We start from the raw sequence: 26,400 nt of genomic DNA, 5'->3' as shown, positions 1-26,400 counted from the left end.
AGACATGGGGTTATGAATAATGTGAGTGAGCTAAAGCCAAAAGTTGTTCTCCCATGTTTAATATGATTTATGTAATACTACGGCCTTAGATACACAGACTTCTTCCAAAGGCTCGAAATAAAGTAGTTTTCCCCTTCCATCCTTGATCATGTGGGAGTGGACCCTCTCCATCCCCAGTGCTGGTGGGGATGTGGCTCACAGCAGCCTCATATACCTTTGAAAGAGGTTTTTCCGAACAGTACATAGATGTCCATGTGGGAAGGCTGCTGAGCCGGAGTCAATGCCAACCTTGCCTTTTTTGGGGCAACAGCTTGACAGCAAACATTTAACAGGGTTACTGCATTGGATGGGCCTGAAAGGTTTTTCCTGGCAGGACAGAGCGTGGGACTCAGTGAGTGTAAAACAAGGATAGCTGGTGAGAAAGGTGCTGCAACCTGCCTAATCAGAGAAGGACCAGGAGCAAAGGAGGCACAAAACCCCACCACTTTTCACAGTGCAGTTTGTAATGCCATAGGGGTGTGCAGGACAGCTAGACTCAACTCCAAGGTTTTGGGGACTGCTGCTGACACACTGGCTGCTTTGTTCAGCTGCCGTTTGCTTGGGATTATTTTGGTTATTTTCTTCTACCGCTCACAAGGGCAAGCAGTTGCCAGCCAGCAACCAAAGCGATGTGACTCCTGGAAGGAAGAGCATCTGGAAAGGGGCTCTGCTGGCATAGGGTTGGCAGTCTGGGAAGACCCCAGAGGTCTGCTTTGCAATTGTGCCCATGCACCTGCAGTGCCGCCTTCGGAAGAGAGTATGGTGTTGGACCTGCTGCCATGGCCACCCAGACTGGCCTTGCCAAGGACAGAGGGCTACATGGAACAGACAGCACACATTAAATGGTTTGCTTCAGTGCCACAGCACACTGCTTCTTTTAAACAGTGAATTTTATCCACTGCTATCTGTCATTTTTTAATGTTCATGATGTAAAGCTGAAACAAGTCTCATGGTCTTTCAGTTTTGTGTTGTCAGTCCCCGACCCTGTCAGCTGGCAAACCACTGGTAGCATAGTAATTACTCAGATGTTGATTTACTTCCTTAAATTGAAGGTAAATTTATGTGCCTTTCTCATGGTGTGCATGTGGAACTGACTAGCATTTTTTAAAGCCCCTTGGCTTCTTCTCTTTCAGGTCTCTCAGGATAAGCTGTTCTTTGTTTTCCATATCTCGTTATTGTGAGGCACCCAGGTCAAAGCCGTGTGATTTACATGATGTTCTGACAATGCTTTCAGGCTGCCACTTTGTATGTGGCATGACGTTCTATCTTTGCCTGATGAGTGACGTGCATTTCAGAGCAGTGAGCATTTTGACTGTGCTCAATGTATTGCATTATCTCCAGTTCAACTGCTTTCACTCTGGCTTTATATGTTATATCCATTGTCTAACATCTTCGTTCATGAAGCCTAGCCATGGTGATGTCTAACACAGATAAAACTTCTAGACTACTTTGTCCATGTAGGCTCCTATCTCAGTACATATTGGGCACCAATTACAACCGTAACGAGGTTATGAGCACAATAAGATAAGATGTGCTCTTGCAATTGGGTGGGTGTTGATGAATGTAAAATATACCTACATATTTGCATATGTTTATGTGTTGCTTGTATGTACATGAATAAAATAAGAAATTAATTTAAGCTTATTTGATTGAACAAATGACATTAATTTAGGTAAGTGCTTCATAGAGCTCCTTGGGCCACTCGGGAGTTGGACATACATGCTGACCTGCAGCAGTTCTACTATAGCTTTTCTGGGCCTCTTTTTTACATACCCTGCCAAGTGTTCATTCTCCAGGCACATAACAGGTTTCTATATAAAGAATGGTTTTAAAAATAGCTCTCGTGTACTTCTTAGATCCAGATGCTCTATTTAGCCATGGAAAACTCAACGTTGTGGTGACATATATTCCCACTGGGAGAAATGTTTATTCTCCTTGCTTTACAAAATGTAGTGTGCAAAATCTGGATGATAATTTGGGACTACATTTATTATGAAATGTCTCAAATATGAAATTAAACACTAGTGTTGGTCTGATCCTATTTGTAGTAAAGCAAAATACAGAAGGAATATGCATGGGAATATCATTCACACTCCTCCCTCCTTATATTTCAAATGTTCTATTTAGGAAGTCACCCCTACCCACCAACCAGTAAAGAAAATTCTATAAAAAGAAAAATAGAAACAAATGCACCTCTTTTCTCATTTCTAATAATAACCATAACCAGTAATTTCACAGACAGTGTAAAAAGTGCAAGATACATGGTAGTCAGGTGTATCTGATACATACACACACACACATATATATATATATATATATGTTACACCAACATATCCAGAAAGTAGGGCTAGGAATTCTTCTGCCGTGATACAGATGATACAGATGTTATGTGTGTGAAGGTTTACATCTGTCCCAGCTATCCAACGCTACCATGGTTGTTGATGGGTAGAAACAGACATTTGTGAGGCACAATCTAGCTCATGCAAAAGCAGAAGACTTCAGTCAGTCAGATGAACCATAGTATTGAAGTACCTGTTACTCTCTTTTCCAGGGAAAGGAGAAAGCAAATTAATTTACTCGTTTAATTGTAGACATTTACAGTTAGATCAGACAAATTACATCATAGGTTTTTGGGAGAACAGTAACACTGACTAGCCTTTTGCAGGATAATGACCTCTAGTCCCTGTGGCAGTCAAGGATGCCTTTTACTGTGTATTTAAATGGGATAAGATTGATATGCCATATTGCATTTATTCAGCATCCTTTATGGAAAGATGTAATTTAAGTGCTCAATAAATCAGACTTGTCTGCACATATTTAAACTAAATGAACTGGGTTCATTTTCCAAAGATATCTGTCTAGTTCCATTTTAGACAACTTACATGGTCTCCAGTGTCTTCTTTAGAAGGTCACAGCTCTTCTAAATCTCTCATGTCACTGTCTGCTGACCTGGTGCAGGTTTCTCTGATGGCACTGAGTGATATATTTAGTCAATTGAATCTCAACAAATAATTAGAAAAAAAGGCCTGTAAACAATTCTAAACATATACAATGTTTGTAGGAATAAGTGTGTTAGTTCCCCTGGGGCAATGAATCCACAGATGACTGTGTGTCGCACTTCAGCACCCATCTCCAGAAGAAGTCACTGAGTCAAAATGGGCAAGTGTAGAAAAAGATGGTGGTAAACTGGGATGCTGTGTTATTTACCATTGGGAGGAGATCATGATTCATGCAGCTTGTACTCAACTTACGTTGAGCAACTGCTCCTAGCACTTATGGAAACATTCTGCAGCCAGTTTTATGCTGTGATTAGAGGCTGAATGGCCGAAAAGACATTCTGATCTCTTGTAAACAAATGTTCAGGATGCCCGACAACTAAACTTCACTCTGAGTCTACACATGCTACATACATCACAAAAGAACTACTTTAGAAATGCTTTGCTAATCGTGGCAAATGCAAGTGCTGTAGATTTTAAATGGAATGCTCAGTAACACCTGTGGCTGATGGGTTTAGTGACTGTTCTTGAAGGTGGATACCTGAAAATTTATATAATCTGATACAAAGAATACAAGAAACATACACATCTATTCTCCTTTCAACCATCACATAGTCTTTATTAAGCAGAATATTAAATTAAATATGAACAGCATTTATCTCCTAAAATTCAAATTTCTGAGCATATGTCAGATAAAGTCCATTCCATCTTCTGTCTGATTTTTAACTGCTTGCTAAAGCAATACCTATTGCAACTGCATATGGTAGGAAAAAAAAAGATCAGATACTTTTCTGGACTCAGAGTAAGGCATCCAAAATAAATTTGAGTAAAATGACTTTAATTCAACCAAATGTTTCATCTTCAAGCATGCAAGTAGACAATGAATCACATGCTTAAAGTAAGACTCATGTATGGTATGTGCTTCTTGCTAAATTAGGTATAAATTACATCTACATATCAAATGGCAACAAAAGCCCCGTAAAAAGACAAAACAAAGGAAAAAACCCCAACCAACCAAAAAAAAAATCAGAAAAACAAAAACACCTTCACGAATTAAAGATAACCATGAAAGCTTTGGTTCAGAAGCAATAGTTTCTCAGATGTAATGCAGTCCACATAAGGCTTGTTTTGTTTTTACTCAGTCACTTTATTATTTATTGCTCAGTATCAAAAGGAATCAAATTGACACTGATTAAAGGCCATTGTGATTTGTAAGTATTATTCATATAATTCTTTGAATAGTATGATGCACATTGTAGGGATAAATCAAAGTCATAAAAGACCAAAATAGGAGGGAATCACAGTATGATGCAATCATGTAAACAATAGCACATATGTACAGATTAATACAGATTTCCTTTTGTGCACTTGACAGGCCTAATCAAAAGTAGCAAATATTGTAATTGTAACAAACACTTGAATTTTTCCTTTGAAAGGGTGAATATAAAAGAAAATCTTATAAATCAGAGTGGATTAATGTGTCTCTACTGCTTTTTCTCTTGATCTTTAAGGCTTATCAGAATCTTCTCCCACTGAGTTTATTGGTTACTTAGGAAAATGAGCTGAGTGAATGTTGTTTGAAATGAAAAAAAAATTGCTAATATTCCCACAGGAGATATGGAATCAGATACTTTTGATCAACCAGTAGGTTGTTACTAATCAGTATGGACCGCTTACATTACAAAGGGCCATGTTTCCCCAGTCAGCAGCCTTGCAACTTTCTCCTCTGCAATTAAATGGTACATAGGAGCTCCAAAATATATCTGCGAAAGGCTGAAGACTGAACTGCTCTGTGAAATTCTGGCCAAGTGTAGAGTTGTCCTGGATTTCATGAGGCTTAGAGAAAGATCAACTATTCAAATAGGGCAACTCAGCCACTGAGACCTGGGCTGTGCATCACAGATTCAAACTGCCTCAATGTATGGGAGTAGGACTAGTAACTTACTTTTTAGAAATAGTGTTGACTTTGCAAAGGCCTATACTAGCCTGGCTTACAGTATCAGGATTTAGGACGTCAATTTGGGATTAATCACAGAAAAGACAGGCATTCAGTTTCAAGCTAGTCAAAGAAGGCATGAATTCAGCAGGGAGCTTTAGGATAGGACTTAATCTCTACAGCATAATACATGCTAAGCTGCTTAAGTGTGTTTGGTGCAATTACATCCAATTAAGTAGTTGGAAATTAGGTTCCCTGTCTTCAAACATCATGGGACCCCTGCTCTACAACAGGATTGGCACTGACTGACTTGTGGAACTCAGTCAAGACCCACAGGTCTCACAGACTGCTATCCAGGTACCAAAAGGTTCATGTGCCCAAAACGTGTTTCAAGATGGACGTTTATATGGACAAAACAGAGATGTCTGCACAGTCTCACTAGGATGGAGAAGACTCATGGGATGGTCACAGTGGTTTATGCCAAGGAGAAATTCATGTCAGTCTGTTTACTGATGAATTTGCAAACCTTCTGTTTAGCAAATAAAGAGGACAGCTTTAGTGTGTGAACACAACTAAGATACTCAGTGCCTTTCTGTCACGAGTTCTGCGTTTTGATAATTACAGACTTCACTCTTATGTGCAGCCTGTCCTTTTACTAGCACTTTCAGTCTTCCAGGGGTTAGTTAAGTGTTTTATTTTTTATAAATAGGATTAATATATAAAATCTTTTTAAGTGCAATAAACTCAGAAAAATATAAAATGTTTCAAGCCTGTGGCTCTCTCCCAGCATTTTACTCACGTCACCAGATGAAGGAAACACAGAGGGATGCTTCCAAGTAGGCTTGTGAATTGGAGGACTGGCTATTTTTGTGAGCTATGAGAGCAGCCACCACACCCAACATAAGCTGAGAGCTTTTGTTCATATACAGAGAAAACAAAGGACACACAGATTCGCTACTCTTTCATATAGGAAGATTGCACAGAAAGAGAAAATTGCCAACTTCCAGGGCACAGTGCATTTCTTGAACTGACATTCACATGGTGTCTCCAAACTGATTGGTTGCGAGACTGAATACCAGGACTAAACGCTTAAACTCATTAATTGATACTGGGGACAAAACTGTAGAACTACAGCCACACTTTACTACAAGCATTGGACTGTAGTATGAGGACAGTTTGAATGGTACTTCCCCCCCCTCCCAAAAATACACACTTCAAACAAGAAAGCAGTCCAAAAATTTTCTAAGACACAAGAACAGGACACAAGTTTAGTCCTTCAGAACAAGCTGTCTGTCTCCATCAGGGTTGTAGCAGCCATCTTGCACCAGAAATCAGCCCGGGCTTTTTTTTTTCGTTACCTTACTTCTGTTAGTATCCAAGGACCTCTCATTTCCATGGTGGTTTCTGACTATATTTTCTTTCAAACATTCAACTTTTCTATTTATTAGTGTTGCTGTTGCAGTCTAATGTCTTTTTCTTCTTGTTGTTGCATTTTTGTCACTATTTCCCTGAACATCTGCAAGACAGCCCAGCTGGGTTGACACAGTGTGAGATGAGGCAGACAGGCATTGCCAACAAAGGGCTCCTACTGCAGTGAGTAGGCTGCTGAAATCAGATGTTTTCTAAGACATCTATGGGGACAAAGCCTTTCTTCTTCCCGCTGTATACTTTGATAAAGCCATCCTGTTCCTTTTCAGAAGTCACACAAATCTGAATACAAAGAAGGTATGAAAATATTAAACTCTTTGCTGTGATCAAAAAGGCAAATTATTCCAGGGTATTTATGAGGTAGGTTAGACACCCCGCTAGTTACTTCTATAAGCAGAACAATCCCTTTTGGACTTTGCTTTGATAAGAATCTCAGACTCATATATTTAGAGAGTTAACTTTCTCCCGTCTCCCTGAAGCGCACATATATATCAGAGACATTAATATCATTAAGAACTTGTGGTTGATAAAAGATTTTGAAACTTGAATTATGACTTCAGCCTACTGTAATCCTTCTGCTTCAGTTGTCTGTGTAAGAGAGGAATGGGTGATGGGAGAGGGATTGGTGGTGACAAGTAATCATGATACCAAGGTGGGTCACTTGTAGCAACTGACCTGAATGCAAACATATTCTCCTTTTGCAAGTTTAAGAAGCCCAGGTACTTCTCAGATGAGCAGTGGATAATGTTACTTATTCAGGCCTTGCACTTACAGATGCCTGTTCTGGATACCAAAATGTGTGACCCAAATCCAGCTCTGTGAGCGTGTTTGTATGACACCCACTCCAAATGAAGGCAGTTGTTACTAAATCATGTGGTCTTTCCAATAGCACGAATATTACATTGTGGTAAAGGTTTTCATTTTCTGAAGGCATTTCCACCTTAATGCCCTTCCTGAGACATCTGGTAATGGCCAAGCCGTTTGAAAGCCTAGTGGCACAGGTACTTTAAACTGGAGACTTGAACACAGTGCCACACAAAATAAAGAGTTGTTTTCAAACATCTGTGCCAAATAACTATATATTTCCTACTAGTCAAACAAGGTTAAAATATAATTAGAAAACCAATGGTCCTGTTGAGACTGCTCAACTCAATGATTTCTCATGATGTCAGTGTCACCTCTCTATCTGGATGACCACTGGTCTCTGTCTGGTAAATATTTACAGTGTTTATTTAGAATAATTCAGAGGGCATGAAATTAACAAAAGTAGCTCTGAAATGTTCCTGGGTAAATCCATTTCAGCATGACTGCTATGGGTGACACCTAAATACCTCATTTGAACTCTGGGCCAGGTTGTCCTGTTGTTACGTACATAAAATTTATTAACAACACCGATGCTGCTAGAGAGAAATGAAAGGTCATAAGAAGGAGGTGAAGCTGCTTCATAATTGCCACCTCCAGTATTTGGAAATAGTGAGGTGCATCTCTGTACCTGCAAACAAAATTCTGGAAAATAAATGGACTCATTAATTTTCTTACTTAATCTGCCTACTCAACACTAGCTGAATTAGGTCCCTGGGGCAGAATGACTGAGCACACCAACAGGGCTGACATGCAATTAAAAAGAATAATGTACTGTTGTTTGGGCTAAATCACATGGAAAGCGTGGGAGAGGTATAGAATGGATGCTGTTTAGTTTAGGTTCTGTTTCAAAACAGCAAAGCTTATTTATGTCATGAATCCCCAGCATAGCATCTGCTTCCCTTGGAGTCACATTGCCATTCAAAGCAGAGGTGTAAAGCACATGAACACAAAAAGGAGTTTCTGATTCCTGCTGTGTATTGTTCTCTGTCTCTGAGAAAGACTATGAAAACTGCAACAATGAGAGAAAAAGCTGGCAAAGAAGCACAAGACTAAGGATGGTCAAGTATGGCAGACTATCCAAGTGTGGGAAAGAGCATTAGTTGAAAGATGCCCCTCTCAGCTGATCCCTACTGCTGTGAGCTTTTGCAACTTCTCCATAACTAGATCTGACTGGTAAAAAGAAATACCTCACTCCATCATTGTTCTTTTCTCCTAATTGAAAATGTCTGAAAGACATCTAGCTTTTTTCTAGAATTCCCAAAATAATCACATCTCCAGAAGGTCTACAGTGCTCACTAACCACGCTGCATTTTCTTGTTTAACCTCTTGTGCTGTGCAGAACATATTGCAAGGACAGAGTGCTGATCTTTCCAAACACTGATTTTCTTTATTTTTGTATTTTTGGAGTGAAAAAATATGGCAGATTCATTCTTTTTCCAGTGGTTTTTATTCCTTTTTTTTTTTTTTCATTCTTTTTTTCCCCCTTGTTCTGCTGCTGGTTTGAGAGTTCCTTGATATCAGTAAGAGTGTTCTGCTACAGCAAAAACTTTAGATCTTCACTGGGCATGAGGAGTACAATGCCTTTCTGTAAGAACTTCTCTCACTCTACATACTAATACATAGATCTGAATTCTCCCAAATACCAGATGAAATTCTCTCACACTAAGATACTAACCTCTGTATGTGCCAGAGCCCAGATGGCAGAGTTTTTTCCCACTACTTTCCAAGGAAGGGGAAGTTTCAGGGGCAGAGTGAGTTTGGACATAATATTCCACACTGTCATAATCCTGTGCAGCTCAGGAGGTCTCCTGGGCCTGTGACAGCTGCTGGAGCTTTGCAAAGACCTGGACCTGCTCCGAATTCTGCAGTTTCAGAAAAGAGTGAACACAACACCATCTTTGACTGCTTTTGCTCTCATCCTCGTTTATAAATGCTGCCAAGGATTTCACTCTCAAGTTGTAGCCTGGGGATCTGCCTCTTGACTTTCTTATATGGGTAACATAACCCCAGATAAGTGCCTGGTAGTATCCAGAGTTTTGGATTCCACATGATGAACCAGCCCTGATGGCTGAGGATTAGCCCCGATGACAGATGGCAAAGATGATGGTTGTGAAGGCACGAGGTACCACAGCTACTGTCAGGTGACCATGGTTTTCTGCATAAAATTGGAAACTGCTTAAAATGGGACCTACTCAGGCTGACATGTTTTGGGGGGAAGGCTGCTAGCCTGACAAGAAAAGTGAGCCAGAGCAACCACTCTCCAGTGAATTTAGTAGGAACACAAATGGAGACAAACTGTTGAACTCTGGCTCGAGAGATTAGTAGTGGAATAAGCCACAGGGTAAGAAACTAGAGCTCGGCCTATTTCTCACTCAATAAGTGATCTTTGGAACTATTTGAAAGTGGGATCTAATATTATAAAGTCACTTCCCCATTCTTTCATCTCATTTTGCTTAAAAAATACCTAAAACACTCAAAACAAACAAAACAACTGTTCAGATCATGACTGTTGTCTGAACTTTTCAATGTCTGTCCTGAGAATTTTTTATCAGTCAGTGAGCCTGAGCAGGTGGGGCACATGAAAAATTAAGAAATGATTCTTTAAGTTGCATGGTCATTAATACTTTCCTGTTCTTTTAAGGTCTGTGTTTTGAATTTGGGCTCAAGTGGCCAGTTCTCTTTGTCTAGGGGTAATTTTGAACTTGCCCTAATTTTCTGCAGCTGTCTTCTCTTCTTTCTTCCATATACTTAAGCTATCTGTCAGCCATAGACTGGTTCTGATGAAGTAGGAACTTGATTATGAGGACAGTACAATTTCAAGAGCTGTCCTGCAGCCTACAAAAAGTACCAGATCAAGACATTTGTAAGCTCAAGTCTTCTCTTTGTGAGAATGATGGCACAGGGACAATGTGAGTTTCTACATCTACTTCTGCCAGTGCACTGAAGTTCTTGCCCATATGAGCTTTGTGGATGGAAATGATAAACAGTTCAGTTTTCATACCCATTCAGTCCTAGTGTAAATGATGATGACAGGTTTTATTAGACTTTAATGACATGTTTCATTAGACTTTGTTTTTAAAGAAGACCAGGACTAAACCAGATGCATAATGGCCTGTGCACTTGTTTTAACTCTTGCAAATTTTGTGTGCCACTCAGTATCTCAGAATGAGTGGGAACACCCATCCCTGCCAGCAAGGCTGATGTCAATGGAAATCATAGACAGCTGGAAAAAGATCCTGTTCCCTTTTAGCCTAGCTTTGAAGTGCAGCAGTTACAGATGGGGAGCACACAGAGAACTGCAACATCACTTTCAGTGCCAAGTTTAAGTAATTTAAGCCTAATGCATAAGCCACTGTGATGAAACTGATTTTCAGAGGCAGCTGACTCATGCTCTTAGAAGTTCAGCTTCTATTAGAATATCCCAAGAATGTGGGTACATAAAGTACCTGCTAGACAATGAGGTGAAAAGCCAGGTAGCAAGAAAGCATCCAGGCTTTTTCCCCAGGTCTGTAGACCCGGCCTGGAATCCTGCCTTGTTAAGCCTAGCCTTGTGGGTATGTTTAAGCCAATTCCCAGGTTCTTCTGGTGGCTGCATCCTACCTGCACATAGTTGCTAATATAAATGTGCCTAAAAGCACTCTTTCTGAAATTCCTGTGTTGAGGTGGTGGGGTAGGAGGGAAGTTTGCCCCCTGAACTGTGGTGCCAAGGGGACAGCAAGACTGACAGGCCTGGTTTGGAGATTGTAGCCATCACAAGAGTAGTGGCCTGTTTGGTGTCACTGCAGAAACTGGCTGGGACATGCTTTCACCAGCAGGACTAGTTTACATCAGTGACATTTATAAATATCCATCAGAAAATGGGTCTGTTACACTGACTTTTATGTAAACTCACAGTGCACACCTGGATGAAGCAAAGAGTTTCCGATTCTCAGTCTCGTTACAAACGTTACAATTTGGGGTAATTTCTATTGCGCAAGATCACTCGTGCAAATTAAAATCAGCTGTGTTATTTAATCACAAAAAGACCAACTCTAAAGTCATTTGTATTAGTGTGGCTGTAGGTGTCAGAGGCAGCCAGAAAAGGGTGTGAGTAGGTTTTTTTGAAAGATTATTTCCTTTCTTTAAGTAGGATAAGAGAAGTAAAAGCAGACATTCAAACAGTAGATTATTTTCACTTCATTACAAATAAGGATGACCAAAATGTTAAAAATATTTTAAGAGGTGCTTTTCCAAGCATTGATGATATATTGGATATTGTGTTTGTGAGACAGCTTAAAAGAGTGGAAAGCCACAGAAATTGGCTGGGTTTGGTTTCCCTGTTAATAGTCTTGCTTTAATGATGTCAGGGGCTATGTCTACCTCCCTCCCACAGATTACTTATTGAGCCCTGTGGTGTCCAGTCATCTTCTGAATTGATTTTAGAACTCACAAATCTGTCAGTGAATCCTGAAATCCAAGATATTGGGGTCTCTGAAGCAGTACTTTTTCTCATATTTCATAGTGAAATTTTCAAGGGATCCTTTGTGAAGACTAGCTTGTGCATATTGCTCAAGATAGGTGAGTAAATTGTGTTTCTTCTTTAGTCCTCCACTGAGTATTGGTTTTGCCAAAAAGGTTTGTATGAAGCTGAAATTCAAAATTTTATTTCCAAGGTAGGAAACTGCTAAGTGATTTCAGAGAAAGTTTCACTGTGCCTCAAACTTTGAAAATATCTCTACTTGCCTAAAATAGCTTTTCTTAAGGTAGTCATGTGGCTTTGTTGATGTGAATATATTGCTTTAGCCTAACAAGAATAGACTGTGTATCTGGAAATGTTCATATAAGGTAAAAGGGAATAGAGACCTGCAGTATAAACCATGGAAGGTATCAAGCAATATAACAAAAATTCACATTATTTTCTCTGGATAATTTTTTCTGTTGGCATATCCTCCTTGCCTTTGTTGTCAGAATGGCTCTAGAGTCTTTTAAACCACATACAAATTGACTCAATTAATTAACAATAAAATTGGGACAATTTGCCATACTCTAGTTACAAGAATTTATTAGACCACTTAATGAGTTTTTCTAGGTAAAGTGAGACTTGACAGGAATTAGTAGCAACGAATAAATCTCCCCTTCTTGCTAATCTGGAAGAAGTTGGTGCTTTGTGCATAGTAGATATATTGCATTCATAGCACTCTGGGCTCCGCACAGAGTCAGGTAAAATGGATGATGACATCCCATAGAAATTCTCAATAGAACAAAAATGAACAAAAAAATTTTTTCCAAAGTTTTACCTTCCCCTATTGCACTTTTATCTCTACTTCACATGGAGAAATAAAAGACAGAAAATAAGAAAAATGACTGAAGAAAGAAGAAAGGAAATTTGACTTTGGAAATATAAAATAAATTTTTAAAGTAAAAAATTCCCAGTAACAATTAAAAATGTTTTTCACAATAAGAGTTTTTCCACAGTGAAGGCAGAATTGCTCTGTTAAAAAAAAAAAAAAAAAAAAAAAAAAAAAAAGACAAAAATCATACACTGTGTTGAGGGCCAGCAGGAAGCAGATGAGTGCCTGTGGCCTCGCTGTGACTATCCTGCCTGGAAATTACTCAAAATGGCTTTCAAGCTACTTAAATGTATCCGTTTTGCATAAGTTGTGTGAGAGTGGAGAGGAATTAGTTTGCTTCATTCCTTTCCTCTCATGTCCCTGCATTCATGTGTTTGTGTAGTCTGATCTCTGCCCTATATTTCACAACAGAGTTTCCTCTGAAACCTCTCTCATTTGGAGAGAGCACCTGACAATATGCACGTTCAACCTCAGAATTTGTTTGGGCTTGCAATAGAGCTGAAAAAGTTTACAACAAATGAGAAGGTAGTAGACAGACAAGATGGATTCACCCCTTTCTTTACCTCCTGCCCTGCCAGAGATGATGAGGCACCCCTGACCTCGAGCTCCCTTGTGAGCCTATCACGAAATAGGGACAATAGAAAGGTCCTTGTGTTTAGATGAAGCTGTCAGACTTGCTACTTGGAAACTGTGATTTTGTGACAACTGAGGAAAGAAACTGGACTCTCACTGCTTGCAGCAGCAGCCACACTAACAGAGATGATCTAGTGTGCCCACTAACAAGAAGGGACACAGATCTTGACCATTCCCTCACATTGACATGCCATATTCCAACACTACCATTTCCCTAAGCTTTACCCTTCTGTATTGCTTATTCTAGAGCACAAAGCCTGCAGAAGCTCTTGTTCTGATTTGGTAATATTTGGTTTTTTTTGTCTGTGTGCATATATATATATACATATACATCAAAAGAGATTTTGGGTAAAAAGAATTTAAGAACTTTCTCTCTTTCTAGCAGCTTCAGGGCTGACCAAAGTACTATGCATATAGTTATGCATAGCAAAGTACTATGCAGTTAAAATGTGTTCTGGTCACTGCATTGCTGTACCTTCCTTAAAAAGCTGTGTAAATCCAAGGATTGTTAGCACCTGTATGTTTTGCTATGCCACAAGACAGCAGCAGCAAAGATATAAGTTAATCTTATCTACCAGTGGAGCGAAGTAGTACAGAAGTTCTTCATGGAAAATCTATGGCCCTGAAGTCCACACAGATTCTGATTCCTGCTCTACTTTATTAAAATCAGGCAAACAATTACTGGTGAGGTGACATCAGTTGCCAAAGGAAAAGAAAGACTCAATGAGGTGGAAGAACGTTAGGTTTCACAAGGTGCAGTGAGAAAAATCTAGCTTTTTATTACATCCAGGTGTCAAAGAACCTGAGCTGTGTGTCACCCTTAGTCAACCATCCTCCTATTTACATGAGCTTATGCAACAAACCTGTCTAATGCAGATTTTGGGTCATGGCTTTTGGCTAGTGAACCCACCTGAAGGACACAAAGTAGAAGGAGCAGCTGAAAGTACATCAGGCTGAATGGACCCTGCAAGACCTCACTGTATGTGGGGTAGCTCATAGCAGCACTTATAGTTTAGAATATACTATGGCCTGTAGAGAGGGTATGTAAGTGGTGACACAAAAAATTAATGATTAAATAGAGTTTGGAGCTGGCGAACAAGAGTTAAATTTAAGATTCATGGGCTTGTGTGGTGCTGTCTTAATTCTGTTCCTGCCGAAGCCAAAACCATGAGCTGTGTTTAGATTTTTAGGTAAGTTAAAGCCTGGGGAGGGAGCCCCTGTCTTTTATTAGATTAGCTCCAATAATGAGGAGAAAAACAGAGCATTTTTCAGGTGCACAAGGCCTACCACTAAGACTGTGTGCTTGTCAAGCTGTCGCTCTGAAGTCAGTAAGAGAGTGCACAATACACAAAGTGTCAATATGAATGTTTGTGAGACTGAAAATTTAGGCTACGTTAGGCAGGGAGTATGTGTTTGCACAAGGCAAACACTGCTCTTAACTGGTTACTAGACCCGATTGCCATGCAAATAATAACTCTACCAGTAAAACTGCAGTGAAAAGAATCTGCCTGTCCTCATCTTGCACAATTTTTCCTCCAGTCATTAGTAAGACTGCTGGATGCTCTAGTTCGCTGAGGGTCCAGCAAAGGGGATCTTACCTGGTTTTCTTTCAGAGTTATCTGTCCCTGTTCCTTGCAGCCAATGAATGTCCTGATACACCTGTAAATCTTCTCATTTTGCTGCACTCTTTGAACAAAGTTAGCAGGAAAAAATCCAGTTCTGTCATCAATTCTCCCCTATGGAGAAAACGTAATAGAAGAAGATTGTTAACACTAGCAGCTTTAATGCAAGTTCACAATTGAAAAGAAGATATTTTTGCCTTTGGAAAGAAAACAGATATTTAATAATTAGCACATACCTTCCACCAGTCTTCATTAGAGTCTTCCAGAAGAGTGATCATGTCCCCTGGCCTGTAATTAGAAGAGGAATAGTAGTTGACTCTTAATTGTCATGTTGAATCAGCTTTCACAATTCCCTTCTAATAGGAAGGTAGTCCTTTAATGGTTATTTTTTCTGAGCATTCATTGCAGGTAGACTCAATGAGGTGGTAAGGTTTTCTTCAGTCGTACATGGTAATGTAGAATAAGAGTCTCTGTATTTTGGGGCTAGATCTGTTTTGAGACAACATCTGTGAACTGGAAGTTTTGCTTCCTGTTTAATAAAAAACTCTCCCTATTTGTTACAGGCATTATCTTTTTACTTTAAGACATTTGTTGGGACACACTACTTCATCATCTGTGTTTTCAAGCTGTGATTGCAGAAGGAAGGCAGCAGGAAAATAGTTCTATTTAGCTGACAAAGGCAATTAGTCAGCAGGGATATAATTCTGCCCAAGAATGTCTTTTTGGTTTGAATGGGACATATTTACCTTTATAATGTGTGGTGCTGGGTCGTAATTGCTAAGTATCAGCATCCAGCTGACTAGTTCCAAAGCAGATCTAGAAGAATAATTTGACTGGAAATGCTAATAGCGAAATGTGCTGAGCTGACTTTGTGCAGGTAGTTGAACAGTTATTTGACCTCTTTCCCCCCATTGGTGGAACTTCATCGTTATTATGTAATTATAATAGCGATGTGTTGTAGAAAGAAAGTGGCAGCTCTATTCCAAATGGATTAACCTCAGAACACTCTGTCTGCCTGATAACTTCTTTGATTTTAATAAAATAATGATTGACCCCTAATTATTCAGCCCTCCTTGCATTCCCTCTTAGGCTCACTGTATTGTTGAGGTATCAGCACGAGAGCCTGCAAACACATCTGGAGCATATGATGGGTAACAGGTCCAATTTAACAGGTTATTTCAGAGCATGTGTAGAAAATGTGGATCTGTCCAGAATGCAGCTGGAGGTGGGGTCAGTGGTGGGCCTCTTTGATCTGCTTCCCAAGGGGTTATCATTGCTGCTACAACTGGAGAAGTGGGCATTTAGTATTCTAACACTGTGCAATCTGAAACAGAGTTTTTCAACTTTCACCAAAAGGTACTTGAAGATTTTCCTCAAGCCCTCTTCGAGAACCTGTTTCAATGTGTTTGGAACAATTAAATGTTGTTGAGGTGAGAAAGGAAGTTAGGGAAAATGGATAACTTGGTATCCCAATGGTGAAATTTTTTTTTGCCATGGGAAAGGACATGAATCTTTTATCACAGTTAATATTTAATACAAAACACTCAAAAAAGTTTTAAGGGAACCCATGACTTCAAAGTGAATAGACTGTAACACCATTGGAGCTCTTACACTGCAAGGAAGAACACATTTAAGATTTAGAGAGCCCCATCCACCCAGTACTCTTCAGCCTGGTTGTTAGAAAAATGACCTAGAAAATATGAAGATATTTGACTGTCAGAGAAAGATGGCAACTGAACCTAAAATCTCTCCATGTCACTGGTCTGAGCACCGAGATTTTTAGATTGCAGACCTGCTGATTTTGCTTTCCAGCTTTTTTTTAGGAGAGAGTTAATGTAGATGTCTCTAAACTCCAAAAAAGGATTCAAAATAGAAATCCCAGCTGGACCTATATTACTGTTGCTGCCTAGATTTAGGCTGCTAGTCCCTGAAAGGGGGTAACCTGCTTGGTGCTTACTACGGGTTGAAATCACCCTCAGGTCTCATCTTTTTCTTCTGTAAATTACAACCCTGGATAAGTTATCTGCTCTACCTCAGTGATCTATATTTCAGGAGGTGGCAAGATAGCTAGTCCCTGAAAGGGGGTAACCTGCTTGGTGCTTACTACGGGTTGAAATCACCCTCAGGTCTCATCTTTTTCTTCTGTAAATTACAACCCTGGATAAGTTATCTGCTCTACCTCAGTGATCTATATTTCAGGAGGTGGCAAGATAGGCTGTCATGTAGGTTCCTTCCAACTATTCTATTCTATTCTATTCTATTCTATTCTATTCTATTCTATTCTATTCTATTCTATTCTGTCCTGTTCTACAAGTGTATTACTGCAATGTCCCACTATACTTATTCCAGAGAACTGGAAAGCCTTAATGGGTGCTCCTTCTGTTGAGGAAGAAATCAGGGTTGTGGTAAGTACTTATTGCTACTGAAGTCTGGGCTTCACATCTACTCTGCGGTAATCTACCACTCATTGCATCCCCTCAGAGCTGGGCTCTCCAGAAATCTGTCCTAACTCTTCTTCCCATCTCAGGTCCTTCCCCTGCTACTTGCCTTTGTTGTGTTAGGGCTGATCAGTACCTGGCTGGTTACTGAGCTGGGTTCGCAGAACAGTGCTGGTCAGTCTTGACAAGATTGCTATGCCAAATCCACCTCCAGCACCTCAACTGTGCTTGACAAATGGAAATTCATGCAATTGAGATGAATCCTACCTGGCTTAGCAAAAACCAAACAACACTACCAGGTATTTGGCATTCCTTGTGAAACAGTGTTAACACATGAATTTCTGAATTTCTGACTGTGGTACAAACCATGCTGCTGTAGCTGAGTAACGCTAGTCTAAAATCTGGCTGGTGTCTCTAGACATAACCTGTTAGTCGCAACAGTCCAGGCTGCAGACCACAGGTTCCTTTTTCCCCTAAAACGAGGGACAGGAGAATTTTCAAGGATGATGTGTTTTCTGGATTTCTGTGTCTGGATGAGGATGGTAGTCCAGTGCAGGGCTGTCCGAGTAGTGTTCTACTTCATGGAAGAAACGCGCAAGCTAGAATACGCTCCTAAAGGAGCAGGATGCAAAGTGGAATCCCTCAAGCAGAATAGCTGTCAAGTTGCACTAAAGGTTACCGTACACTGTGGTTATTTCTTGAAGAGCCAACATTCCTAAACTAACAAGCAGGAAATGCCAGCAAAGCAGAATAATAGAAAAGCTGGTAATTTCTTCCCTACATCCCACACTTAATTCTAGAGTGATTAGAAGGCAGAGCTGGGAACAGGAAAAAGGCTTTCAGTGAAGGAGATGCTGACGAGGGGCATTTGTCTGGCAATTCCCAAAGTTCTCTGGCATGTGCATCATTATTTTGATATAGCGTATGCATTGAAGAGAGCTGACATGTTTCATGACAAGATCTCTAGTAAGACCACGCAAAACGTGAGTAGCATGAGCAAACTAATTTCATTAAAAAAAAAGATGTCCCTTCCTTTCAATGGGCTTGGATTAGATCTTGTAATGCTAGCAACTGATGCAGAACTGAGAAACAAAGTGCTAAAAATAAAAATAAACAAGGTTATTTTACTAAGCTCAGAATACATCTTCCTTGTGTGAAAACACTGCCGTTCAGCAGCTGGACATCATTCCCTTTTCTCAGACATAACCTGAATGTGAGGGAGCATCAAACAGGACTGGTAAAATGTGTCAGCATTAGCATGAGAACTGATGAGGAATTCCTATTTGAAAACTTCTGATTGAAAAACAAAGCAACAGAAACCAGAGCATTTTACATCTGAAAGTCATATTGCTCCTGAGGCGACATCAGTGTTTTAAGTCCTTGCCAAAACAGTTGGTCACCAGTTTTTCTAAAGGTGAGAATATCTTTATATCTACAAGTGGATACCTCTATAAAAATGTTTATTAAAAATATCAGAACAAACCCTTCCTTCCCCAAAGTAATATGTAACCATATGACCATGAGTTTTCATGGGTCAAATCAACAAACAAATATTTTGGGGTTTACCTCATCTCCAAGTCTTCATTTTCTTGTGGTACAAATTTGTACAAGGCAACATAGGTGTTCATTTGTAACGTGCTTTTATAAAATGGTCCCTTCAAGAAAAAAGAGAAAGAGAAAATTTAAATATCTGTTCTGTACAGGAGTTTGATTCACTTTGTTAGACACAGAGGAACCAAGACCTGATCTTACAATAAATTAGCCACAACCATCTCACTCCTTTCACAGCATGGAGGACTATAGACCAGATACATTGCAGGCCATTAAGGTAGTAAAAATCTTTATTTAGAAATAAGATTATTTGAACCCCAAGATCAAATTCCAGGCTTCCAAAGAACATAAGCAAAAATCTGCACAAGTGGGTCTCTGGGGTGAGATCTTAAAAACGACTCTGCCTTTTGCTCTCTGTAGTGTATGACTCTTATGAGCCCAATAGTGTATTATTGGCATTACATAAGGTGTCTATTATACAGTTCTCATTAAGGATGGAGCTAGAATCATACAGTATACAGATCCAAAAGTCAGGGTATAAAAATCACTTCCTTAAAGTGGTTTTAATGTGTGAAAGCTCTCTGTGTTGGGCTTTCCACAGAGAAGACAGGCTACTCTTTCTGCACACTTTTTCCATTGTTAATCTGGTGGGGGAAAAAAAAAAGGTAGCTAAAATAAACACTAATAATTTTCAAAATCAAATCCGTGGTTTTTATGTTACATCAGTTCTATTGTAATTACACAGCCTACATGCTGGATCTTTTGTATTCACAATATCAGCTTGCAATAAACAGGAAAACATGAAAGCGACCACAAAGGGTAAACTGAAAAGCCATCCAGTACTGTGTATTGCTTCCAGTTGTGGCTAGTGGCCCAGAATTGGTATAAGAACATGACAGTAAGATATCAGTGCGCCATCGGACCTACTCGAAGTCCTCAGACACCTATAAAACCAAGACTTTTTTATGACTTCCCATTCCCATTGCATTTGCACAAAATTTATGCTCATACCGGGGAATGTATACTTTTTGGTTCTTCTCCAAAGTGTTCTGTGCCATTTTCAGAGTATGTAAACACTGAAATAAAGCAAACACATGACATATTAGGAATAGTTTCAGACTCTTCACCTCAACAGTATCACCTTGATTTTTTTGATCTCTTTGCTTTCTCCCTTATTTTCTTTGATTCTTTGTGCTCTCCTCTGAACCCTTCTACACTCCGAACAAAACCACGTATCTTGCTGGCATATGACAAAATGTCCTCAAGAATTTATAATTGTAGCAAATAAACCATTTTGATCAGATGAATATACACAGGTACAGTACCAGGAATAGAAGCTTGGTACTATAAGTGCATTACTATTTAAAGTCCAACAGCCTTTTTCTTGCATTGAATACTGCATTTCCATTATCAGATAACCAGTGTTTCTATTTAAAAGCACCTACGAAACCTGATGATCATATATGAGTAGTATTGAGATAGGTTTGTATGCAAAACCCTTTCTTTCCCGTCTTTGTCCTCTTTCTCTAAATATTTGATCGTCTTCTTCAATCCCTCTCTCCAGTAGTCTATGCCTGGGCTACACTGGATATGCTGCATCTCTCTGATTTTACAGGAGGTACCTGATTTGTTTTCAGATCAGGAAGCGTAAACTGAAACGCAGGCCTGTACATATGAAAATTTTCTTCTAAGTTTCTAAACCAGAATCTCTTAGAATAAGGTAACAGTCACAGCACCTAACATACCTCATATCTAATCAGTTACTCTCTATTGTAATTGATTCATGAGCTGTGCTCAGTTATCTCACTATGTCTTTGTCATATTGACTGAATTCCACCTTCACATTTCAAGAATTGCCTGGTGTTTCTTGCTTCTCCATGAAGTCTGAATACGACTTTACTAGCTGGAGTTTTTGAGCATCTAGAACCGCCAGTGTCTTCTCCCATCATTCTATAGTCTCCAACAATTTGGAAAAAATAACCAAAGTGGTAATAAGTATCAGGCTAACTGAGCACATTTTCTTTTTGTTTCTCTGTCATACAGTTGCATGCATCCAGGGAAAAGAAGGTCCAAGGGACACCAAACCACTGAATTCTTCTCCTCTGCTCTTTCACTTGCTCACCCTTTCTTCTATGAACACATATTTCTGTGACTATTCTACACTGCAAGTGACAACCTAACAGAGATTCTGTGAAGAAGCTTTATGAGGGAAATAGTAGGGTTCTTTGATAGTAGAGAGTTGTACTTCAACATTGACAAACAAGACAGTGTTCTTGTAATAGATTGAAGATCAGTAAAATGGGAGCCACAGCATGCATAAGAAATATTTTGTACCAAGTGACATGCATCCATGAGCACACAGAAGCACATATTCTCTGATAAAATGTAAGACAATGTTGTAATCATAAAGTCCAATGCATGAATATGAAGACAGCATGTGAGCTGATACCTGACACATTTAATCTGAAAATGCCACAAGTTGTGTCCAGGTGGTCTGACTGCAGCTGAGCTGGGCCTCAATATGCTTCTCACCAAGTCCTATTGCAAAGGCACTCTGACTCTGCAGACTGTCACAAATACCAGAGGAAAACCTTACAAACAAACCTAATTTCCTCTGTCTTTAATATAGGGGTATATGTATGTCTGACATCTGTATGGAGGGGTGTAAACTCCTTCTGTTACAATTTGGCAGTATTTAAATCCTTCTCAAATTACTGTGCTTTGTTTATCACATCCAAAGGAAAGGGAGTTAGGGAGGCAAATTAAAGGTGTTCTGATGAATATTGAGTTGGGTAACTAGCAGCGTTTTGGACTGGGGGAAATTAAGTGGAAGTATTTCAGCATTGTAATTGGATGTAATTGTAGTAATTTCTGCTTAGTGACAGAAAATAAAGCCAAGTTACTTATGGATAGCCTTGTGAACCGTGGAGCTGACCCAGCAGGTGGGGAAGGAGCTGAACTGTATCATTGTGTTTGTTGAGAAGTGCTCATGCTCACCAAAACTGGGTTTGCAGGAGGGGCAAACCCTTTGACTCAAGGGGAAAGTGCTCAAATCCCTGTTGATCACAGGCTCATAAATGTCACCTAAAATACATTTTGGCTTGCGGGGCTTCTGTTACAGGTGGCAATTCATCGCAGTGAAAGAGTGTAACTGGCTTAGAGGAGGCTGAAGGGCTAGAAATTAGGTATGCCATCTCACAGTTGTAAACTGGAAAGCTTTGCTTCATAGGATGTATGCCAGGTCCCAAAGGAAAGAATCTCCCCTTGAAGCTGTTGTCATGGGAGTCTACGGGAGCGATTACATGGCCGCACGTATACTGGGTCCTTTCACCCTTCTGCAGGCTGCGTCTCTTCTGCTGTTTCCTTTTACCAAAGGGTATCAAATGTACATTTTGCTAAATACTTATTTGTAGAGGACAGTATTTTAATTGGGGAGGGGAAAAACCCAACCAAAAAAAACCCAACACAGAAAAACCCAACTGGAATTGACCTGAGTCATCAAGACGTTAATGTGGAACTGCCTGATAAAGAGGCAGTGGACAACTGAGAGAAAAGGAGTCATGAATCACCCTGTAACAGCATTTTGAATTTAGTCTGTTAAATTTTTAATCTATGTTTAGCTCATGATCTCTGGATATTAATAAGAGGCACTCGAATCTGAAAGCCATAGAGGCATGTAGTTCATATCTCCACACAACAGAAATCCATCTATTTTCATATTTGTTTGCCCTAGCAGCAGCAGACAAAAAAAAGAAAAAAAACAGGGTTTTTTACATTCTGAAAAGGATTTTACCATTTCCATAGCTTGTGCAAACAGTGCAGGCAGTTTATTAAAAATCTACCATGAGGAAATTTTTGGAGTGACTGATGCATAATTTATACCCTGAGCCTCTGAAGGATGGATTGTAAAAAAGGCAGTGCTGATCAAAGGAATCGTTAATGTGCCGCGGAAGTTATTTGGAGATTTGACACATGCTGAGTTTTTAAACTAATCTCTTTAAGTACGTTCCTTGAATGCCTTTCAGTGCATTCAGTGAATACAGATCTCAGAGAAAAAAAAGTTTCTTTGGGTTTCAGAAATGAAACTACTGACTAACAGAGAAATAAAAATTTTTCTGAAAACTCAAACAGGGTCAATTTAATCTCAGGTGGGCAAGATTAAACAATGTGATGGAGACTGAATTCTTTATCTTTAACCAGGTCAACTTGCAGTTGCAAGAGAGAAAACCTAAAAAATTTCTCAGGAGAAATCAGATAACATAGAGGAGGTGTTCACAAAATGAGAGGAAGGAAATAACTGAACACAGTGAGGTGATAGGACCAAGAAGGGAGGAAAGGAATAAGAAGGTAGCATAATATGGGAATGGACAGCTGAAGCTGGCATTTCACCTACATCAACTGGTAGCCGCACGTAAGTAGCACCGGGGGTGCTATGAAGAAAAAGCTATACTCACTGTGATTTGTTTATGTAGTGTACAACTTGTGAGATTCAGCAAAACAGACTTCAGCTGCTGCTAGAGAAGTTACTCTGATGGTTTGGGCTTGAAGTTTTACTTAGCAATAACCCTTTGTGTTTATGACTTCCCTCGCCATGACCAAATTCAAGAATGGGATCAAAAACACTAACTTCTGGTGGCTAAGATTTCGTTACTAAGCTCTCGATTGCTATGATGGTCTTTAAATCCCATCATGCTAAGGTTGTAAAAACATTACTTCTGTACTTCAAGTCAAACAAAGGAATTGGGCCATTAATATTAGTGGGCACACACTGTAGTTGTACGAAGAAGTTGCAGTTATAATCAAAATTAATCATGTTGCATATTTTACAACATATGGACATGTGGATATTTTATGATTAATTTTCTGTCCCAAGGAGGTTATGGTATACAAAATCACGCAGAAAAATCAAATATATGGAAAAGAAAGAAAATATTATTTTTGTTCCACTTTGCCAATGTGGAACTGAAGCATGCTAAGTGGTCAGTCTACAGTCATGTTCATGAAGTGAAAATAGAAAATAGGGACTGAACCTTGTTCAGTTTCAGCTCTGGACACACCAAATTGAGAAAACCGGGACTTGAATTTCATCTCAATGGCAAAAAGCATTCCCCAAATACTTGCATCAACTCAGCTCCTGCTTTGAAAACCTGAATGCTGCTAAAACATGGACATGCCACAACCTCCCATCTGAAACAGTTTGTACAAAGGCCTATAAACCAGGAGATGTTGTCCTGGTCTGGTTGCACTCACCACTGTTGCTGCGTTTCCTGCTTATGTCAAGGGTGCCTGCAGAGCTATTGCCTTCCTCCGGAACTTCTACCAGGTCAGCTGTCTGCAGGGACAGAAAAAGCAAATGAGATGGGATGAGCCAGAGAAAGTGACCAATGAAGTGAAATAAAATCACAGCAAGAGTCTTTGGGAAATGCACTACTTGGCTGCTATCAGAGCAGAGCAAGTTAGTCTAAAGGGATCACAGAAAACATTGGATCCGGTGATGCACAACACATATCTACTTCACAGGGAGCAGTAAAAGCCCAGAAAAAAACTCCAGACCAAATTTGCAATCTGGAGTACAAAAGATTTCTGCAGTATAAAATGAAGTGAAAGTTAAGGAACAAAGGATTGTGTTAAGCAATGTGGTTCTCTGTGTAAAATAGAAAGGGTTTGAGGGAATTTGCATATTCTGAAGGTATACTAAATAGTTATCTACCAAGGAGACTGGACATTAGTTGAAACTACTGACTATTAATATATTAGCCCTGAATATATTATTGAGTAAAATAACTGTAATGTAAGGGTGGTTTAAATTCTGTTAAAATCCTGTAAGAGAAAGGGCTGGAGTGCCATGGAGTTGATGAATTCGGTCTTTAAATATCTGCCCTCACTTTCTTTTTAAACAGTCATCTGGCTGGTATGGTTAGGGAAAAATGAAACCCAAATGTTGTTGTTAGAATTACTATGATTTCTTACTTGTACCACATTAATGTCAATCATGATTAGGGACCCAATGTTCTAGGGTGTAGAAAAACATGGGATGACATAATCTTAAGCCTCAGAAGTATACTCTGCATAAGGCACCAAATTCCTTGGTGGGGCAGTCAGCTTATCCCTGTATAGCCCAACAGGAGCCAAGAGCTGCTCCAAACAGCTCTACCCGAATCTGACCTTAACGAAACCTGTTACTGAACTCTCCACATCTTTGATAACCATAAAAAACCCAAACGTTGAACTTGAGTCAGGTGCTTGCTCTAATCTGAATAACTATAAATCCTGACATGGTCCTAAGCTTTATTTATTTCTTGTTAACAGGATTTTAAGACACATGAAGGATTTAACTTCATTATTCCATGACATTTTACAATTGTACTGTGCTCTATTGCTTTGCAGACCTTTGCCTGCATCACAGAAAGAAAAGCAAGACAAGTAACATTCACCGCTTTCGTTCAGGGAGTACAATCTGAATTGCATTATAGATTTTATATGTTGGGTTTTTTTGCTGTTACTAGTGTTGACAACAAAGCTTTTTTTAGAAAGTACTTTCACCATTTTATTTCTCCTATCTACTGTTTTCCTAGATACTTCTCCATTCCAGGAAACGAATGAACAAAGAGGTTGAAAGTAGATTTGTGCCACAGGTATCTTGTGGCTATCTTGTTTCGTTTGCTATTTTAAGAACCTTCTGCTTTACTGCTCTATTACTCCTTTTTTTTTAGACTCAGCTTTTTGCAGCAGGTCATGCTTGCCTGCCCAAATGGGTCTTCCAAGGATGAGAATGTACTGCTATAGCAATGTTAACATAGAGTCAGTATAGAGCATATCTATGGATTTCTAGTTGCTGGATGGAGAAAAGAAAGACTGGCTTTGTTGAAATAGTAAGTCCCAGATATTTTTCAGCTCATTGCTATAACGTTCCTCAGTCTTCGTAACTAGCTTCATAATTGCTGATTAGCTTCATATTTTGTTGGGTACTTACTGCATATGGGATGTGTAGTGACTGTTCCTTCAGGATATACCTCATCCAAAACTTCCTGAAGTAACCTCAGTTACCTTTAATTATTTTTTAATCAAGAGTTACATGACAAATGCTCTAATAGAAATGGTAGAGCTACAAAGCTGCTTTTGATAGGAGCTGACGTAAAAAAAATAACAAGAACCGGATTCACATTTACATTACCTCAAGTGCCTTTCTGTATAAATGTGGGTTGCAGAAGCAGAGTTTTGAAGCAAGCAGTAGGTAGTAAATCTGGAGCATATGGCCCTTTTCTTTTATGGGAGATGCAGAATCTGGGCTGAAAAATCACAGTGGGTACGTCCACACTGCTCAGTCATGTTAAAAATACCTTGGCTAGTTCAGAGGAAGACGATTATCTCTACTCTGTGCAGAGACATGAATTCCATGCAGTCTGGAAGCTTCATGGCTGTAGGGGCAAGGCACAGATCCTAGGCTAGTCACCTTTGTTTTTAACTACCTTCAGCAGGAGCAGCTGTGCTACACTGACCTAGAGTTAGACCTTTAACAGCTTGGACATCACCTGTGAGGCAAAGTAGTATCCTAGGTGTCAC

General features: G+C 39.5%; 1 protein-coding gene across 1 annotated transcript in view; it reads right to left on the bottom strand.

The window, feature by feature from the left end:
• Positions 1-3,630: 3,630 nt before the first annotated feature.
• The window catches only part of STAC (SH3 and cysteine rich domain), a 73,714-nt gene continuing 50,944 nt past the window's right edge, over positions 3,631-26,400 (bottom strand). Inside the window, exons 6-11 of the mRNA XM_008925141.3 lie at positions 24,088-24,169; positions 19,849-19,913; positions 18,853-18,941; positions 15,085-15,136; positions 14,825-14,962; positions 3,631-6,681 (exon numbers count right to left, since the gene is read on the bottom strand). Coding sequence (XP_008923389.1) covers positions 6,583-6,681; positions 14,825-14,962; positions 15,085-15,136; positions 18,853-18,941; positions 19,849-19,913; positions 24,088-24,169 — 525 coding nt within the window. The 3' untranslated portion in view covers positions 3,631-6,582. The remainder of the gene's footprint in view (positions 6,682-14,824; positions 14,963-15,084; positions 15,137-18,852; positions 18,942-19,848; positions 19,914-24,087; positions 24,170-26,400) is intronic.

This window comes from Manacus vitellinus, unplaced genomic scaffold (assembly GCF_001715985.3).
Source record: "Manacus vitellinus isolate BGI_N305 unplaced genomic scaffold, ASM171598v3 scaffold_3_pilon, whole genome shotgun sequence".
NCBI lineage: Eukaryota > Metazoa > Chordata > Aves > Passeriformes > Pipridae > Manacus > Manacus vitellinus.
This window is presented reverse-complemented; position numbering and strand designations above follow the sequence as displayed.